This window comes from Lonchura striata, chromosome Z, assembly GCF_050655825.1.
Source record: "Lonchura striata isolate lonStrDom1 chromosome Z, ASM5065582v1, whole genome shotgun sequence".
Classification (NCBI taxonomy): Eukaryota; Metazoa; Chordata; class Aves; order Passeriformes; family Estrildidae; genus Lonchura; species Lonchura striata.
Genome location: NC_140740.1, coordinates 59,123,860 through 59,145,289, shown reverse-complemented (window position 1 = coordinate 59,145,289; position 21,430 = coordinate 59,123,860). Strand labels below are relative to the sequence as shown.

Below are 21,430 nucleotides of genomic sequence, written 5' to 3'. Positions count from 1 at the left end.
CCCGAGGCACTTACCATCTTACAGTCATCCAGGGTTCTCTGGGTCTGATAGGCACTATCGGAGCCGCTGCCCCGGCGCTCGCTGTCGCGGCCGTGCGGCGAGGTCCTGCTGCCCTGGAAGATGGAGGCGGCGGAGCGGGGGCGCTTCCTGCGCCCGCTCGGTGCAGCGCTCATGCACACGCATCCGCCGCGCGGAGCCGCCCGCGGGCGCGGGCAGCGCCTTCCCCGCCGCCGCCGCCGCCCCGGGCACGGGCACGGGCGCGGGCCCGCGCCGCTCGTCGCCTCGGCCGGGCCGGAGCCGCGCCGCTCACGGCAGCGAGCGCGGCTGCTGCGGGCGATAGCCTGGCGGCTGCGGGAGAGCCCGGAGAGCGCCCTGCAGCATCGCCTCCGCTACCGCGGGGAGAGGCGGAGGGGCTGGCGCCTGCCCTCCTTCGGCAGCATGTCAGTTCCCGCGGAACCGCCCCGCCGGTGGCATGCTCCGCCGTCCTCCTCCGTGCAGCCGGCGGGGGGAGGTGGGGGAGCGCTGGGGAAGAGCTCCCATGCAGCGCCCAGCGCTCCCGGCGGGGCCCGGCACTCGGCGCGCACGGCGTCCCCGCCGGGAGCGGCGCGGCCCGCAGCGGCTGGCGCCGGCAGCAGCACCGCCCCGGGGCGGGAGCGCAGCGCCGCGAGGGGCCGCGCCGCGAGGGGCCGGGAGCCGCCCCGCTGGCAGCCCAAATCAAATGGAGTCTAATGCTCCCAGCGAGGGACGCGAGGGTGGTTGAGGATCTGGAGGGGAAGCCTTAGGTGGAGCAGCTGAGGGCACTGCTTTGTTCAGCCTGGAGAAGACACTGAGGAGAGACCTCGTTGTGGTCTTCAGCATCCTCCTGAGGGGAAGCAAAGGGGCATGTACCAATCCCGTCACTCTCACAGCCAGTGCCAGGACTTGAGGAAATGGCATGAAACTGAGTCAGGGGAAGTTTATGCTGGTTATCAGAAAATTTATCACCCAAAGGGTGGTGAACACTGGAACAGGCTGCTAGGGAAGTGTCACAGCACCAAGCCTGACAGAGTTCAATAAGTGTTTGGGAAAACTTCCCCATTCATATGGTGGGATTATTGAGGTGTTCTGCACAGGACCAGGAGCGGATTCAGTGGTCCTGAGAGGTTCCTTTCAACTCAGCATGTTCTATGACACTATGACTTACTTTCTGTCTGTAAAAAAAAAAAAAAAAAATCATATTTTGGGGCTCTAACAAAAAGTTTGGTGTTTGTGATAAAACAAGATTGTATTTCTTAATTGTAAGAAAGATTAAATAATAACTGAGTGGGGAAACTCCTCTGTGCACCACCAGCACAGTGCAGCTGCAGTTCACCAGGCTGATGCTCACACATGGTGCCGTGGGCACCAGCCCCTCCAATGCAGAGGGCTGTGGGGCTGTGCCTGTTCTGTGTCTGTAGCTCCCTTCCCCAGCGGCTCTTGGGGCCTGCACTGCTTCAGCATGAGCTATGGCCTGAGCCGGCTTCAGATTCTGCTGGTCCTGTTCCTTTGTGTACCCACTGAGCTATGGCTGTTTATCTCCCTTCGGGTATAACTGTATCTATTCAGGCCGCTGAATAAGAGCTTTTTTGTGTTTCAGTAATGTTCTTGAATGCAAAGCAACATCAAACACATCACACAGAGAAACCTTGTCTTGCCAGGAAGCTTGAATATGCCATCAATGGCACTCTGGCAGCTTGAGAAACTCTTTTCAGGCTGTACTGAACATTACTGTAACACAGACAATCTAATATCCACTTTAATCTGGATATGACCTATGAATCTACTTTGAAACTCTAGACTTTTCCTGCTATTTTCACAAAAATGTTAGCTACTGGATATGTGGTTGTATGGATGCATTTACAGCACTTGCAAGCACTGTCATCACATTAGTTAAAGCTAAACTGACCTTGCAATTCTAACTTTACCTTTGTAAACATACTACTAGATTTTCAGCATTCCATGCAGAAAAACTTGCAGTTTGCTAGTCCTATTTTAAGGACATCACTTTTTTTTTTTTTCAAAGTTAATTTAATTCTTTTATAGGAAGTAAATGCATAAGATTATGCTTTGGGCCAGGACATGATACTGCTACAATACACAGAAAAGACATTTCCTAATGACAAGAAAAATATTTTTAATATTGATAAAAAGCAAAATTAATACATCCTCTCCTCACATCTATGTAGGTAAAGGGAAAAATCTGTATTTGTAAAGGGAAATAAGTATATCTATATTTGTACACATCTGTATTTGTAAAGGGAAATAAATAAAATATAACACTATGCTATACCAGTGCTAGTGTTTTATTTGTTGCTTAAGGATCATTTTAGTCTAATGTCGTAGTCATTTTTCAGTCTATTTCGAGTCTTATTAAGAGCTACTGCAATAGCAGTAATGAAATAATGCTAATACTAAACTCAACAACAACAACAATGAATCTGTAAAAGAGTGCAGCATGTTTGCTTTTACGTTACCTGTCTTGGCTGAAGCTCTGGTCCCTTGAAATCAGCACCAAAGTCCCACTGGCTTTTAAGAAAGATTGTAATTTAGTTCCTGGTGATATATCTGCCCTATATAAAGCTGAGTCACAGCTGAATTTTGTCCATCAGCCAACAGGTGCCTGGAGTGACAGGTATCAACTCGGTCTGGGATGCATAAGAAACTATGATTCTTGTAGGCATCCCAGGAATGGGGATGGGGGAAACAGCTCCAAGCTAAGCCACCAAAGGCTGTTGCAGGGTGAGCAGTGGAGGCAACAAGACTTGAAAACAACAAGGTTTGAAAAATATATCACCAGGAAACAAATTCAATCTCTTGAAAACAGATGTATGTTTGTTGAAAACTTTCCTGAAGAGACATAATTCTTTCTTCTTGTCTGAGCTAGTGTTTCTGTCAATTTTTCCTTATTCTAGTTTCACCTCCTGATGTTTAATGGATTGCAGGAAGCAGGGGCTTGTTACTACCTCCTATGGCATCCTCTCAAGGCCACAGGCAGGTGACCTTGAAATAAGTTCAGAAAGTACATGGCCTATTACAGTCAGATTATTTGCAGCTCTATAACTCATAATGAACCAAAAGTCTATATGTGGGCTTTCCTCTGCCTAGCCAGAATACTAATTCTAAAAAATCAACTGAGATGAACTTTTTTTTTTAACTTGTGGGTTTCTCTTGTTCCGTTTTGTTGTAATCTTTGTCTGTCCATTTATTGCTCTGGTAGTTAGCTTTTCATGATATTTCTCAAGGGTGTGTAGAATGTAATGGACTAGATAAGTTATGAAAGAGAGAATAATTTTCCAGGAAATGTGAAGAGAAGTCCGTGTAGGGAAAAAAAAAAGAGGAAGAGATATGTAAAATTTAGGAATTTAGGAAAAAAGGCCATTTCTCTAGATACAGAGGAAAGCAAGAAGCAGGTATTGAACAAAAAAAGAAAGTATTTTTGCATAATCTTCATAAGACAGAAAAATAAACTATAAGTTTTAAAGTTAAATTGAAAATGAAAACAAAAAATATAGACTTTTCTACATTTCTATAAAATATATATTTTAAAGAAATTGAAGTGACCGTCTTTCTAAAGACAGATTTAAATAAAGATTTAAAACAGCACACAGATTCATACCTTGTAAATGTGGGGTAAGATCAGTGTCTGGAGATAAGCACTTGATTTTTGTACCCGGCTTCCTGTGTAGTAAAATTGTTTAACTATCATGAATAGCAATGTATTAATGCATTAAAAACAATGTAATAATGCATTTGAAAATCACAATTTTAATGGCCATTCCTTTTTTATAAATCGTTTTATAAGACTGGGAAGTTAGAGAAAGAGTGATTGTTCCATACTGATTCCATAGTCTTTCATGTATCCAAAGTGTCATGTATCCATACTGATTCCATAAAGACTTTCATGTATCCTGAGTTCAGAGGTCCTCCAGCAGAGACAGCTCCCAGCACCCTTCCTCTTCAGCCTGTGCTCAGTGCAACATTTACCAAGTCAAATTATTTTGTGGCAAAGATTACATACATTAGTGTATATTCAGTATGTACCAGTTTAATAGCAAGATATATAAAAATATAATACTCAGTTTCTTTAGAAGTCAGTGGTTTTGACTGCAGGTGCATTTTGAATCTAAATCAAATTTCCATAGATACCCTTTGAATCAAAGAAATATATTTGTGTTGAGAAATTTATAGCCAGTCAATTCCACAAACACAGGCAGTCTATCAGTTAAACTTTTGAAGAAAGGAACGCTTTCCAAAGCTCTGTAGTCTTAAAAGTCCCAGTAATTTCTAAGTTCATTTAGGAAGCTAATCTCCATGAAGTGTATTAGGAGTGGAGAAGCTGAGGAAAAGGCTTACTTTGCTTGCTGTCAAATTTAAAAAAAATGTCATCACTAGAGAGACTGTAGCTGTCAGCCCAGTACAGGCATATTACTCTTGGTTAGGAATGCATGAAACAACATGCTTAAGCTAGCAAAAATGTAAAAATGGCTAAGTATGCTTTACTTGCCTTCTCTATGTTGCAAAAGATTGTTTGTAATATTTAAGTTATGCCTTGAGGATTCTAGAAATTATTATGGTTAAGATATTTGGCACTTAATAACTATTGCATTCTTTTAAACCAGAGAACGAAGGAAGTCCTAAATCAGATAATCCAGGATATGTCCCCACCTTCTCTAGTTCTTTACCACATATATTTACAATATGAATTTACACAGAAATATCTGTGTGAATGCTCAGAAAGCTAGCCAACTAATTTTTTTCAAATTTATGTGCATTTGCACAGCACAAGATAGGATTTAATGGCAAGGAGGTCTAAGAAAATGGCCCATAGAATCAGATGCCTCTTGCTTTCACCTCTATATTTTTTTTAAACACAGTATCATTAATTACATAATGTTAAAGCCATCGGCACTTCTGTTATTAAGAGGGGAAAAAGCCTTCTTTAAAAACCCAAACATTAGCACAGAAAATCTTCAACTGCAGAAATGAATAATTATTTCTGAAATGAACAAGGTTAAGATGAGTTTCTCATTATGAAAGTATGAACATGAATTATTTACTTTTAGTTCTAGTGTAGTCAATCCAATAGAGAATGACTATAGATAGTGTAGACAATGCAATAAATTAATACAATTTTGCCTTACTATTACCTAATTTTTTTATTATCATAGAAAGTCTGACATAAAGCCACCCAAGAAATGGAAGATAATAGAGACCACTGATTAATCTTCCTGTTAAAGTCTGTAAAAAAAACCAAGAAAAAATATCTTTAGTGTTATAAAACACAAAGCCCAAAATTATTAAAAGATATGTGTAAGAACTAACAATTAAAAACTAAGTTTAATGATATTATTAAAATTCCTTAAGAGTCACAACTCTCATGACAATTTAATAAAAGACTGCAGAAGAAAATATTTTAATAAAGTCTTACAATGAATATGTACATTATTAATCGACTGGTGAAGATTAAACTCAAAGTAAAAGATTACTGTTATTAAAGAAGAATAGGAAGAGCTATGAAAAAGAAAACACAATGGATTTGTGATGAGCTGTTAGAGAGAAACTAAAAGAATAGAGCCTTAGGCAAATGGATGTTTAAGTAATTAAAGTCTTTAGATGTATCAGGACTCTTCTACTTATGAAATGCCATGTTTGGCATATAGCGGTCTAGAGAGTGTTTGATGAATGCAATAAGAGAAATATGTGAGGTTTCTGTTTTTTATATTAAACGTATAAACTGCAGTAATTTATGCATTCAGGGAACACATACTTAATTCTAGAAAACAAGTATGGTCTTTCAAGAATCCGAGAGTATGAATACCAGACCCTAGTACTTTTCATCTTGCTTATGTCTACAGGAAAAAGGCCTGGATCAATACAGAGGCCCTCTACTGCATCTTCAGAAACATTATAAAAAGTACTGTATTTTATAAATGTGGAGAGATGGCAAATTTTGCACTCATTGTCATGTCCATGGCTGTTCTGTAGTGTGACTAAAAATAAAAGGCCTATAAAAAATCTCTGGTTTATTCAGTTTAAGAAATGGTTTTGTCACTGTCTGTACTGCCTCCTGGTCACGCAGTCCCAGAGCTAAGGAATGGAACAGCACACAGCATAAACTATGCCAACAAGAGGAATCTTACTGGTAGGCTATGTGTTTACATTTTAAAAATAAATAGTATTTTTATAAACTTTTTACTGCTGTCTTTCAAGATTTTTAGAAGCAGAAGTCAAATAACAATTAAAAAAGGATGAATATATTCAGATAACAAAGGCAAGTCAAGGATAGTAAAACTTGCTACTATATCTAATGCAAATATAGCACAAGAATTGTGCTGTTACAATAAATAATGCAAATGTATGTATGTCTCAGACCAAGTGACCTAATGAAGCTTTGAACGCTTAATCAGACTGGACACTCAGGCTTAATAATTTTAACAAATTTCTATTTGTGTTATTCAAAGATGAGAATACAACTTAAAATAAGTAAACTCATTGGAAGCAGCAGTGCTCTGAAACCTCTTCTACTTGCCCTCCAAATTTGGCCTTGTGAAACAGTCTTTATGGTCTAGTTTGTATCTCTACTCCTGTGCTCTCCCTGATAACTATTCACTAGCTACATGTTCAAGATCTTTTAGCCCTACAAACATATTATATCAATTACTGCTACTCGGTATGTTACCTGATTGGAAGAGATTTTTGAATGATCATTACTCGACTTCAGAATTAATGTGTTATTGAAATGAACAGAAATGGATCACATCCTGTTAAGAACTGGATTATTACACTGTAAGTTAAATACCCATTTGAAAGATGTATTTCAATAACCATATTTTAATAATTTCTTTAAATGAAAGCTTAGATCTCATGGGAAATGATATTGTTTCCATGTAAGTGTGATTACAGTACACCACCATGACTTAATCTACTTTTGGTACATGGTAAGTACAGCATAGTTCATTTTTACATGAAAAAGCAGTTTGGATTGAATCAAATACCCAGTGGTGATTCCAGGGAGGAAATCTGAGCTCTTACTCTGTCTTACAAGATTTTTGGCCTTGTTGCACTAAGGAACTGCCCTGAAATCAAGACATTCTTCATAGAAATACATATTGCCAAAAGCGTTTTTTGTACTTGTCCTTAATGAGTCATCAACCTTTTTCATTGAGCTCATCAACCTGCAGAATTGACATTTTTTAATTCATGGGTAAAATTTTCAACAGGCAGAGCAAAACCTGTAATTGTTCTTGATGAACAATGTGTATTTCCAAGAATCTGGCTGAGCATTGTGACAGACAAGGACAGTAATGAGGACCTTTTTTTCTTGTTTGCCTAACTTTTAAATATTACTATATTCTTTCAAAAATCTAGAAAATGTTTGAGGGACAATGGTGGTGTTAACTGGTGTTATTCCAATGACATACACTTGAAGCAGGGAGAATTTTAAGGAAAACTAGAGCTGAATAAATTAGGGAATTTCAGAAAAATAGAATATGAAAATGAAATAAAATTTAAAAAAACCCAACCCCAGCCAGCCAAACAAAACTCCCAAACCAATAACAACAAAAAACCCCACCCAATCCAAAACAAACAACCCAAACCATACATATCATCCATGTGAAAGCAGATGAAAGATTCCCTCTAAGCCCCCTCTCCACATTATATTAGCATGGTGGAATGGTGGCTTCCCAGAAAATACTCTCCAGAATTTCCAGTTTTGTTGCATCATTATATGCACAATTCCCCAGCCTTTACTCAGGAATATTGCTTTAATTTTATCCCTTTACCTGTGTAGAAAGGTTGGTAATCATTATTGTGGTGTGCTGATTTGCTGGTGTGGGCTTCTGGATTTACCTTGTTGGTTGGTTATTGAGGTGTGGAGAAATTCACAAGGAGAAAAGTGTCATTCTGTTTGTGGTGGCAGGTGCATTGCTTGGAAACTGAGAAACATGTGGATGAAGGCTCTGCCTGGCAATCTCCTTCTACTAAAATTCTTCCTCCTCCTTTCTTCTTTGCAGGTGAAACAAGAAGAACCCTTTCTAATAATTCTTCATTGAGCTTTGTATGATAATGATAAAGAATCAAAGTTAAACACAAATATGAATTCAGAAGAGATAGGGTTTAGGGAGACATACTCACTAAGACCAATGTTTCTGACAATGTATTTCAAAGGAGAAAAAAGAAAAAGCAAAGCATCTTAAGCTTTAATGAATCTTCCTTAGACTGTGAAAAGGACAAAGCATGTGGGAGGACCTGAAGGGATTCAGAAACATTTAGCACATGCTTTCCTTGAAATTTGTTTTTAAAATCCTGAATGAGCCTGTTCTGCTGTCAGCAAAAAGCTTAAGATCTCAGAATGTATGATTATTTTCCTAAAAAATATAGGACTGAATTCCTGTGTAGAGGCAAAGAATTAAGTGTTTGGTTCCAATGTTACTTTATGGACTTGCATTTTCTTATTTTTTTTGTATTTTTTTCTGTTCTTTTAAACTTGGTCCTGTTGTTTCTTTGCTTTATGTTCTTTACAGTTTATGTCATATATTTTTAATTGGCTCATTCTCATCTTCTGTTTTTTCTTGTAGTTTTACATTATCCTTCTTTGAAATGTTTTATATTTAATTTTTCTGGTTTTGTTTTTCACTCATTTCTCTGTTGTCCATACTCACCTTTGTTTTTTCTGTGTGATCAAAGAAGAGTTTTGTATTTTGTTCTTTTAAATAACAAGTGAAACTATAGCTGTAAGGTTAGCATGTCACACCTCCAAATATGAGCAAAATTCAAAGCTTACCCTAGAGAGGCCAAAACTTATGATGAGAGGAAGATTTATTATACAAATTAACTTTAAAAATTACTTTAAAAATTCACATATAGACCCAGTACACTGTATGACAGACTTATAGGGCCAGAACCCTAGTCCTGTGTTTGTCTACCACATGTAACCACAGAGGACTGGAGAAATCCAGTGAAATACATGTAGGATATATATAGAATATAGATTAATATTTGCCTATATATTTTTTCTTCACCTTGTCTCTGGGGAGAGCTACAGTTGAGAGAGAAAAAAATAGTTCAAACAACAGCTCCATATGTAATCAGTGGGTTACTCTTAACACGGGGCTAGTGTGAGTGGAGGTCAGCAGATACCTGCTGAGAGTCCAGCTCTCAGTGTTCAGTGTTTTCTATGTTCCCCAGATGGTGGTATTGGGAATATACTTGTTAATTTAGATGGCACAAATGTGAAAGGACAGCTGCTGGAACTCAGTTGAGAATTTATTGTGATCCTGACAAGCTGAAGGCACAATCTTTTAAAAAGTTGTGAAATCTTGTAAGGAAATGTGTAAGTTACTGCACTTTGGTAGAAGTTATCCATCATGGTATAGGTAAAGCCCTGAAGAAAAAGAGCAAATTCATATTTTGCCTGTAACCTTTTTCTATTTTACCTTCCCTTTCTATTTACAGAACACCTGCTATTGACATTGGAAAGAGAATGTAGTATTCTAAATATTGTTCATCTGTTTTGTTTGTAAATATTTTCAGTTATTTTGAGGAAATGCCAAGTGAAATCTTTACCAAAACATCAGTCAAAAGGATGATACAAGTATAGATAAACAGCATGAAGTGTATGACAAATAGCCCTGGTGGGTCATTGTTGTTTTGTTGTTGTAACATTGTTGTTGCAATAACAACATTGTTGTTGTTTTTCTTGTGGACTTGCAATAGATATAAAAGCTTTGATTTCTTTTTTTTTGTGCAGGGCCAGGAGTTGGACTCGGTTGTACTGATGGATCCTAACCAACTCAGCATATTCTATGATTCTGTGAATACTGGACCACAAAGCAGCTCCATATTCTTGGATGTAGAGTTTTATGAGATCTGCATCTTGACTTCACATCTGAGCATGAATTTAGGTGGTGGGAAGCTGTAAGTACTCTCTGCTATATTCTATATTATTCTAGTTGTGATCAACTATACTGTGTTAACATTGTAGTCCTGGAATTCTCCTGCTTTTTTAAAATGCAGTTTACATTTATTTTTAGCAGGAATTTTTGAATTAGTTTACCTGTCTCTCTTGGAATGAGATTTATACTTTCTCCTAATACAACTTTACTTCAGTAAACTTGGACCACAGAGGAATGTAGTCTACTTTTTATGTATTAGTTTCAGTCTAATTCGTAATGGAACATTACTCTAGTGGATCTATTAATTGACAACCCTTAAAAGCCATAGAATCATAGAATATCTTTAGCTGGAAGGGATCCACAAGGTCTCATAATGATTGGATTCATGATCACTGAGTACAATTCCTGACCCTACACAAGACAATCCCAAAAATCACACCTTTTGTGATCATGCCTGAGAGCTTTGTCCAAATGCTTAAGTTCTGGCAGGTTTGTGGATGTGACCACTTCCTTGAGGAGCCTGTTCCACTGCTTGAATATCCCTGGATGAAGAACCTTTTCCTGATATCTAACCTGAACCTCCCCTGACACAACTTGATAGCATTCCCTCATGTCCTGTCACTGCTCACCTCATAACAGAGGTCAGTGTCTGCCCCTCCTCTTCCCCTCATGAGGAAGTTGCAGACAGCAGTGAGATCTCCCCTCAGTCTCCTCCAGGCTGAACAGACCAAGTGACCTCAGCCTCTCCTCACACAGCTTCCCCTCGAGGCCCTTCACTGCCTCCACGCCCTCACTGGACACTCTCCAGTACCGTCCTTATCCTGCAGCACCCAGAACTGCCCCCAGCACTCGAGGTGAGGCTGCCCCAGGGCAGAGCAGAGCAGAGCAGGATAATCCCTCCCTTGCCCGGCTGGCGATGCTGTCCCTGATGCCCACAGGACAAGGGTGGCCCTCCTGGCTGCCAGGGCACTGCTGGCCCATGTTCAACTTGCCATGGACCAGAACCCCAAGGCCCTTTCCATGGCACTGCTGTCCAGCCTCTCATTCCCCAGGCTGTCTGTACATCCAGGGCTGCCCCATTCCAGGTGCAAAACCTGGTCCATGTCCTTGGTAAACTTCATATAGTTTGTGATTGCCCAGCCAACGTCACATCATCAAATTTAGTCTTAAGCTCAACTATGAAAATGAGATTTAGATATCCTGCAATTTATGCAGTTTGATTCTAAAATATTACTTTATTGGCATAATATAGCATTACAGTAAAACTTTGAGATCTTAAACTTGCAGAAATGTTTCTGTTGTTTACCACAGGTGAATTTGTTTTGAACATTTAACTGAGAGAATAGTTAAGAAAATTGTTCAGGAAATGCTTGTTGGTGAGGATGATTCCAAAAATGAATTTAAGCACCAAGCTACAATCTGTTAATTTGATGTATGTGACTATGAGTTGTTTTCATATATTCTCAAGTTCTTTCTAAATTCTTCAATCTTCTCTATAGAAGTCATTAGCGTAATTAGAATCCTTTTATCTTCCTGTTGAATAGGAAGCATGAAACAAACAAAAAAATGGGTGATTTTGACTTTTCAAAGCTCACAAGTAAAATTCCACATACTCTTGTAGGTCAGAACTGATTTCTGCATGAGAACAATTTTATTTTTCCCCAAGAGTAACTGGGGAAATACCTTGGGTTTCTCATCCTACAACAGGTCTTCATCACTTCTATTGTCCACTATTACTACCTGCAAATCATGTATATGTGATACAATAAAGGAAATTCTAGACTGGAATTCCCCCTGCTTGGATAAACTTGAGTGATGTATTTTGTGGCTTTGCTGGTTTTGTTAAATTTCTCAAAAGCATAAGCAAAAACTAGATGGCTTCAGAAGTGTAAGGGCGAAACTAATGATGCTTTGTATGGTTATTCAGATTTATGGGACTAAAGAGATAATAGATATTTTTCATGTTCTTGTTTTTCTGCTGAAACTTACAAAACTAATCTGTTTTTTAAAAAAGATTTCTATAATTAAGGAATGTTTACTGTAAATATGTGTCATAGTGATTTAGTTTGGAGTAGTTCTTCCAAAATATCTGAATAAGAGCAAATCTAGAAGTCAGGTATTTGTAACACAAAAGGAAGCATTAAAATATAGTACTATTAAAAGAAATCTCTGCAGAAATTAGGAATTTAAAATTAGCAAAAAAAAAAAAGAAATCTTAATGTTTTATCTATCAGTATGCATACTGAAAATATCAGCATGTTAAAGCATTAACTAATCACATAAGCTAACTACTACAGGTTATTATTGAAGTACAATCATATATTGGTGCATAAATGAACACACAGTCTTACAATAATAATTTTTAAATTGGCATATATAGTTCTAGTGTATCATGAGTCCTATAAATTAAATATCTACTTTTCTGCACATTCTCCATGGTTTTTTTTTTGTTGTTTGTTTTTCTTGTTTTCTTTTTTGTTTTTAACTTTTAAATACCACATACAAGACAGAAATCAAGCACACGGTCTCTGTACAACAAATATTGTCAGAGTTAAGAATAATGCTAAGTTGAAGTACAGCAGTAATGTAATGAGACAAAAGTCTTGGCAAAATCCTAGGTCTGATCTTGAAAGACAGATTTGCACAATTAGTTCCATTACTCAATCAAATAAGAAGCAATTTGAGAATAAATTTCCCACATTTTTATATGCTTGAACTGAATCTGCAGGACAATTATAATTGACAAACATGCTTAAAACCAAAGTGCTACCAAATTATTTAAGAAGTGAAATTATCAACAGATCTTCATATACAATATTTTTTATGGTATTGCTATCTCTATTGCCTCTTCTTCTTAGCTAAGTACTCTCTTTATACCATTTTTTGATGGAATTATGATTGAGATATGGCTTCTCCATGTTCCCAGGTGTGCAAAATTTTACAAAATCAAACAGCATGTTTTTAAATAAAAATTCACTAACGCAAGATGCTTGCCTAATTTTCTAAGGCTTTTTACTGCACATAAATATGTGTATACATTTTTGTGGTATTGACTCCAACATCACTGTAAAGTGAATGGCTTTTTAATACATATTCAGGGTAACCTCAAACCAGAGCTGACTTGGTAGATCTTTCAACAACATAATGTATTATTTAGCCAAATATTTATTGAAGAAAAATCTTACTAGAAATGTCATAATTATCTGTTTCAATTTTGTACATACCCTTTGTTTAAACTGAGCATAACCTGCCAAAGATTTTACAATGTATGTTCTCTTTGCTATCTTCGCTATTTTACATCCCCTGCTATGAGTTGGAAATCCAGTGAAGAAAACTATTGGAAGTTTTTTTAAAGGTGTTTTACAGATACTGAGCTCTTGATGAAGAGTCTGTAGACTGATCATACAGTCTGTTTGACCTGTGTATAATAAAATTAGTATTTTATATACACAGAATATTTCACACAGTTTAATTTAGTTGTGATAATGGTACCAGAAAACTTATGTTACACTTTTGCAAAGGATGATTATTACTTCCCTATAATAAACATTTTGAACATTATTACTAAATAATAGAAATATAAAAATGTAGACACCTTTCAGTTGGTAGTTTCTTAACACAGATATCAGTTACAGACTGCTGGCAAAAAAGGTTACAGCTATCACTTTGAATAATCTTATAATATTGAACATTAATCTTATATTAAGAGCAATGTCTTTTTTGCTTTTGTGAGTCTGACTCTTACACTATTGTTCTGAATGGTTCATTAATTTGATTTATTATTTTTTCCTATCGAGTATTTGTGGATAGGACAACTTCTTAGCTTCCAGATTTCCTCAGGTAGCAGGAATAGGATTTGTGTTCCATCCAGATGCAAACAGGACGTAGAACTGTAGGAGACTCAGGGACTACATTTGAAGGAGAGAAACATCTAACAATTTGTTATTAAGAAATATTTGGCTAATATAAGTTTTGATATGTTTATTATTATTATTATTTATGCTTGTGAAGCAAGTAAAATATGATTGAGTGCTAAATCATGACAATATATTGGATTATAATTTGATGCTTTAATTTCTTCTCCATCAGTTTTAAAATTTGTTGATTTTGTGATACTCCTATCTGTGCTTTTATTTTGATAAATATTCATGCTGCAGAAGATTAAAAAACATAACATGGGTTTTAAAATTCTTCTACTTGCCTTCTAGTAAACTTCACAAATGCAAGTACTATTTTTGCATATTCAAATCAAGTACAGCTATTTGTAGTCACAGTCTTGCTATCTTATTTGCAGGAAAAATGTACATGTTCAATCTGGAAGTTATTTAAGAAGGTAGCTCCAAGCAATTTCAACTCCCTTTTCAAAAGAATAAATTAAAAAAAAATACACGAAATCAAAATTGAATACTTTTATTACTGAGGCTTTTAGAACCTTACAATTTAAAGTAATTTTGAAATAGGCATGTGAATGTGTGCTTTTACACAACTGTTATATATGAGAATGTGACTATTTCTCTAAGAGACTTGGGTTTTTTGGTCATCTTTTAATCAGGCAGTGTATTGGGAATTTTAATAAAACAAATGAAGCTATGTAATAGAGAAAACAGAAAATATTTGGGCACCAGTCTATGGGAGCTTCACACACTTTCAGAGTGTAGCTGAGAAAAGGCAGAAAATATCTGACAGCTTTTGAGTACTCGACTCTCTAAGTCCACAGAGCAGCTACATCATGCATATGGTAATAATTCCTCAGATAAAATCCGCTTTACAAGCTTTCCACAGCTGACCATTTGGGGCAAGCACTCCTGCATGCACGTAGAGATGTGTTCTGAAGAGCTATGGAAATGGACTCTTAAGGAGGTTAAACTCTGTTTTGAAATCCCAGTCCCCTTGCAGGGATGTGAATTAGACATACAGAGGCTTTGGATTTAGCACATAAGGCTTTCAAGGAACAAAACCTTTCTGAAAAAATTGCCTCTTTACCTTCACAAAGAATCTGTGGCAGAAATTTTTTGCAGGATATAAGTCTGCTGATACATCCTAGAATTGTCACCATCTATCTCCATTTCTTTGATAGCCTCTCAAAAACTTGTAATAAAAATCCATAAATATCTTCAGAGAGCAAAGATTTACTGCTCTATCTGCTCCAGACACCAATGGCAGAAATTTTATTGTACTGTGTTTTCCATGGTTACAAAAGTTGGAAATAATTTTAAATCATTTCAATGCCAAAAAAGGTTAAATACATTCTTCTTATTTTCATACCAATAAACTATGCCTTTGTCAAGGCAAACTCCCAAGCTTGACATGAAAAAGAAAAAGCTAAAATTTGGAATTTACATACAGGCAGTTTAAGGCAATGAATGAAATCCTTTCAATTGTCAATTGTAAGTCACATAAGTTTAGTCAAAGACAGGGATAAGGGCAGTAGAACAGAACAGCATTTTATTCTGGTAAGGACAGTAGAACAACAACACAGCTGTGGAGAAATAGATAAAGGATGTAACTCGGGCAAACAGAACCCATGCAAAATGCAAGCAGGATGCCAGCTCAGCTCTGCAAGGCTGTCAGAGCACAAGTTTTACAAAAACAATTATATTATGCTTACTCAGAAGTGGGGGTTGACAGTCAGCCACCTGAAAAGGACACCAGACATGGAAGACAGGGCCCAAAGAACCTTAGAAGGACTTCTGATAAGGGGTGTGGCTATATGAACAAAGTGATACAGACACATCAAATAAGCAGGGATGGCTGATAAATTTGTAATCAATGTGCATGGCAAACACTCTTCACCTCATGCTTGGCACACTCAGTTAGAGGAAGGATCTTCTGGGTGACTGGGCTGCAGTAAAGAATGCCTGCTTTCTAGTACTCAAAACTGTGTCAGAAAGTTTCTATCTGGCTGATTTCAGTGTCAACAGACAAACTTTTCAAGAGATGAGGCATTATTCCTTGTCACTTACATTTTTAAACTTAAATGAACAATTTATATGTTATGTTCTAGTACTGGCTACCTTGTATCTTGATCAATTTTCCCTGTACCCAAAAGCGTGTGTATAAAGTGCTGTGTCTCACCTTGCAAAGATGCAATGATGCCTCTTATTTAGGATATTGTTTTGCTTCCTAGAAAGGAAATGCAAAACATGGTACATAGTTTTAAAATGTCCTGTACACTGTACAGAGAGACAGAGAAATCACTTAATAGTAGAAGTAATAGCAAGTATGTTTTAATCTCTTCCAGAAGAGGATGGAGAAATCTATAGTTTACCTGACATTCTGTGATAAGTACATGTTACATACACGTTTGATCCAAAGAAGGGTGTGAAAAGCAAAGACAGCTGAAACCATTTTCACAGGTCTAAATTATGTAAGCCAAGTAAATGGTCACATGCTCCTGTGAATGGTGCTTGAAAACACCAAAAAGTCTGTCTCAAAGCAATCATATAAGCTAAAATTTTCTATTTGTAATTTTGGTCAAGTAATTTTTAACCCATATATGTAAATGATTTAAAACTTCTTTTGGCAGTAGATGGCTTTATTTTTAGAAAGGATGAAGCAAATCTGGTCAAAGCCACAAAAGAAACCTGGAAACACTATTAGAATTTTGTAATTGAGAGCTCTAGATAATGGAATATTGAATTAATTCCTGATTAAAGTAGATGTCTCAAGGTTCAGAAGGAAACTGAAGCTCCTCATTTTCCCTCTAAAACTTTTCTTTTGCTGTCTTCCCTTAGGTTCATTGGCTGTGCCTCTTTATCTGTGTGCTGCTATGTGAGTATCTCAATTCTTATATTTTTGTCTTTGAGAAGGTAATGAAAAAAATGTAATATTTTTTTCCCCTGCTGTACCTACTCCTAGGTAGGTACTCCTGTACCTACCTAGGAGTAGGTACAGCAGAGAAAAAAAGAAAAAAAAAAGATTACATTTTGATGGATGGTAAAAGTGGTCTTCTTTTCCCTATTGATCCTCTTGCAGCAAGTCATTCTATTCACAGTCTGGGCAAAGCTAACATAGTCCACACATTCCTTTAAATGGCACATGAGTACAGTGGGCTAGGGCTCTCTTCTTGACACATAAATACAGGACAAGCCACCTTATTCTCCCTCTCTGAATTCCATACTGGCTCCCTCCTTATTACATCATATTTAAACTCCTTTTCCTGACAGTGAAAATTAAATTACTTTTTTTCACAATTTTCTCTCTCTTCTTTATTGTTGTCATACTTTTTCAACTCACTTTCCTCTATGAATTGATTATCATATTCGCTTTATACCATATGTGTACTGTTTTGAGTCTGTGTATCAGCAGTTTTTGAACTTTGAAAAGCTCCTGGGCACTAAATGCTCATGTCCACCCTATAAATCAGACTCAGCATGTACACAGATCTCTAGTGTACTCACTGAATGGTATGTTAATGGTATTTCTGAAGTATCTTCTTTCAAGCTGTGCACTTGCAGTCCAAAATCTTATAACAGGACTGTATATACCTGGCCTGTAAGAAATGCTTAGAAAAAAGCAGTAATAGTTAAAGTGAAGATTAACTTTTAGCTAAAACTCATAAAATGATAGAATGAAATGTTTTGGGCTGGAAGGAACCTTTAAGATCATTTTGTTCTAACCCCCTGCCATGGGCAGGGACACCTTCCATTCGACCAAGTCACACAAAGCTCCATCCAACCTAGTCTTGAACAATTCCAGGGATGAGACATCCCCCGTTTCTCTGGGCAATGTGTTCCTGGGCCTTACCACCTGTAGAGTACTTTTTTCCCCATTTAAAACCATTATCCCTTGTCCTGTTACAACAGGCCTGCTTAGCAATTTGTCAGCATCTTTTTTAGATGGTCCTACTGAAAGGGCACAGTAAGATGTCCCTGAATCTTTCTCTTCTCCAGGCTGAACAGCCCAACACTCTCAGTCTTTCCTGACAGGAGAGGTGCTCCATCCCTCTGATCATCTTGGTGGCCGTCTCTGGACTTGCTCCTACAGGACCCTGTCTGTCCTGTACTGTGGCCCAGAGCTGATGCAGTCCTGCAGGTGTGGTCTCAGCAGAGCAGAGCAGAGGGGCAGAATCCCCTCCCTGGCCCTGCTGCCCACACTGCTCTGGATGCAGCCCGGGACACGTTTGGCTCTCTGGGCTGTGAGTGCCATGGCTGGGTCATGTCCAACCTCTCACCCACAGCACCCCAGGTCCTTCTGGGCAGGGCTGCTCTCGATCCACTTGTCTCACCAATATTTTTCCTTATGACAATTTAAAAGACAAATATCTGCAGGGTTTTAATTTGATATACTCTGGTTTTGATAATCTTAATACTATAATTATTCCTTCTGCCAACATACACCAACTATAAAAAGACCTAGTAAACACATTCATATATACTATAGCATTAATTAAATATTAAGATATTTTAAATAGACAGTGTTTTTAGCTGCATTATTTTTAAAGGGTTTCACAGAAAGTAGCCTCACCATCAAGTTGTTGCTGCCTTTGGACCACTGGAAAGTTTCTTCTAAGATGTACAAATAAAAGTTGTCTAGGAGATGAATTAGTAAAGGATCTTGATTTTAAAAAGCTCAAGGTATCAACATAATCAGATCTTCTAGTTTTTCAACACAGATGACAATAATCATCTGATGGCTTGGGGAAACAGCTTCTAGAATATGAAAGGCATATCCAAGAGCAGCATTTGCCTCGCTTCCCCTTCTCTCATATATTCCTGAGTAAAGCATTTAACTTACAGAATAAATTTCAGTGAAACTGAAACTTAGAAACTCCATCCTCTATACTTAATACAATATTTAAATGCAAAGAGTATTATTGAGGCTGAAAACAACCCTTAAGATCATAAAATCCAACCTATACAGAGCCTTTCTTTCATTTGACGCTGAAATAAAGTGGTGTTTCTCCCTGACATACCTATATCTAGTGCATAGAGCATTTGCTGTGGACAAGGAAAGTTTGGATTGAAGAAGGATATGTTTAACCCCTTTTCCTGAAGCACTCTGGCCACTAAACTGCAGAAAAAGATTATTGTTATCTGTTATTAACAAATGCATTATTATCCATCACAGACACTGCTATTCTAAGGGCAGTTAGGTGTCAAGGATCTTTGGAAAGTACAGACGTAATTAATTTTGTTACTGTTCATTCCTCTTAGTAAACAAAAAATATTTGGTAAGTGCAGACACTCAATATCCACTTTTAAAACAGTCACTGAGAGCCTATTCTGGCAGACCATGGGCAGTTTGCACTGTCACCTGACCATGCTGCCTGCCATCTGCATGATTCCTAATGCCAAGTGGTACAGCACACAGCCAGCTATGCTGGCTCTAGCCCACAGAAGATTCCTGCACCAAATGGTGGGAAAAGCAGAGCAATTTCAGGTGCAGTATGGCTGTTGCAGCAGTACACAAAATGGACTAGTGAGATAGCACATTTGTCTGTCACAGTTAGGTTAAAAAGAAGGGGCTGATGGACAACGTTCATTGCTGAATCAGCACTTCATCTTTATCTGTTTGGAAGATTCTCTTTTCTAGTATTTGATATTTTCTATTTTAAGTGCTTGATTTAGTATTTTTACTGTGACTTGTTTACTGTGCAGTTGTTCAACATACTGCTTTGCCTTTCAGGAAGAAAATTACCCACAGTTGTTGCATTTTGAAGATTTAAAAAAATTTAACATTACTATTACATTTTAATTAATGTTACCCAATAAGGTTACCTGATAATGAAACCTGTCTATTATTAATGTTTTAAACCCAAATATTTTCAATAAAATTAAATGCAGAATTTTTGTATTCATCCTATGTAACAGCTGTAATGTTTTTCTTACATAATGCTTATTATGATATGATTTTTCAAAGAGAGAGTACAGAGTCTTTACTAACATCCTTTTGAATAAAAAAAATGTGTTTGCTATGATCTCATTGCTGATTACTGATGATGCTAACAATGGAAATATTTCTTGACTTTGTGTAATAACTTTTGGATTGCTTTATTTGTATTTGTAAAAAAGCTCAGATGTGAAATAAATTCAACTTTCTTTTCAATTGGTGCAAAAGCCAGAAACACTGTCTACTAAATAACATTTTGATTTATATTTTGCTGCCTGAAGCAATTTGCTCTCTGCTCTATTTAAGGGTTTAGACATTTTCTCCTTTTCCTGATGAGGGTACTTGGCTAAGCAGTATGTGGAAGCCAGTAGGAATCTTCCAGAAATGTCCTTCCAGCCAGTGGGTCACAAACATTCCTGAAAGTCTTTTAATGTAAAACTTCCTGTAAAGCAGTAAAATGCTACCCCAGGGGTAGGGGTGTGTTGTGGGGATTTTTAAAAGTAGATAAAGAATTTAGCTAGTATCTATACAAGTCATGCATATATAATTTGGCTGCCCTTTGATTTAAATTATGGTAATAAGATAATTTAGCTACTGTTGCAAAAAAATGTGTTAACCTGTTATATTAACACTGTAGTACTTGCATTTATATATTCCCCAGTGTTTGTAAGAGTGCCTTTAACTTGAGAGGCCCCAGGTAATTTGCACATTGAACATTCTACTAGACTCTGCATGAAAAATGGAAGTTCTGAACACTTTGTTTTTAGAGATTAAAAATAATGAAAATTGGGCCTGCAAATTACTCTGAAAAGAAAACATTTCAGGAATAATAGCCAGAGAAAGAACACAATGACAATCAAGTGTCTTGATTTACATTATTGTTATCATTATATTACATTACTGTCTTAAGTAGAATTAGAGATAAAATAGCAATACAGTTTGACAGTTTAATACCATTATGTAATTTTTGTAATTTAGATTTAAATCATAAAGTACATGACAAATAAAAATTAGTTTGTGAGGCTTGATTCCTAGGTGAGTGTAATAGATGGTTTTGTAGGTCTTGCAATTGCTGTTCATGTAAAATTGCAGTATATGCATTGGAAAAACCTGTGACCATAGAGCTGTTTATTAATTTATATGTTCTTTTAATTCCCAAGTTTTAAAAAAGATAAAAAGTGGAATCCAATTCTATAATATGGAACCAGAGAGGGATATAATTTGACTGTAACATTAACTTCTTACACACATTCTCTGCTTGATAAGATGTAAAAGAAAATTTGCATATTTGTCCTCCCCTGAAATTTAATTCAAATTATTTTAGAACTAGTTTAACTTCTGACAGCTGAAATGCATACATTAGCCATCTAGAGCCATCTGCAAAGCAAACACATTCTTACCTCATATGTTTCTAATTGGAACATGTTGTCTTGCAGGCACCATTGGATGCCATGATCTAACTGGTAATGAATTCTGGAATCATACATCTCCCCAAGGATTTACACTGCATGGATTAAGAACAGGGTTTTGAGAATTTCAGTTATTTTCACACTTTGATTGTAAGTCTAAACAGTATTTCTTGGGTAGCAGTCTGATTACTTGAAGAGTTACTATCCCCCAAACCAGGGGTTACTTTAGGTACATTGGTATTACATAGGATTTTTAAAAGTATTACATTTCCATTT

General features: G+C 37.2%; 1 protein-coding gene and 1 long non-coding RNA gene across 4 annotated transcripts in view; one reads left to right on the top strand and one right to left on the bottom strand.

The window, feature by feature from the left end:
• RGS7BP (regulator of G protein signaling 7 binding protein) overlaps positions 1-237 on the bottom strand; it is a 34,626-nt gene extending 34,389 nt beyond the window's left edge. Inside the window, exon 1 of the mRNA XM_021534374.4 lies at positions 15-237. Within this exon, the coding sequence (XP_021390049.1) occupies positions 15-173 (159 nt within the window). The 5' untranslated portion in view covers positions 174-237. The remainder of the gene's footprint in view (positions 1-14) is intronic.
• LOC144248383 (uncharacterized) overlaps positions 1-21,430 on the top strand; it is a 40,645-nt gene that overhangs the window by 2,693 nt on the left and 16,522 nt on the right. For 2 of the 3 annotated variants that reach the window (XR_014951595.1, XR_013341721.2), the window contains exons 2-3: positions 9,770-9,936; positions 16,649-16,685. This is a non-coding gene — a long non-coding RNA (uncharacterized LOC144248383). Of the gene's footprint in view, positions 1-9,769; positions 21,305-21,430 lie in introns of all 3 variants that reach the window. The other variant, XR_014951594.1, reaches the window with a different exon arrangement.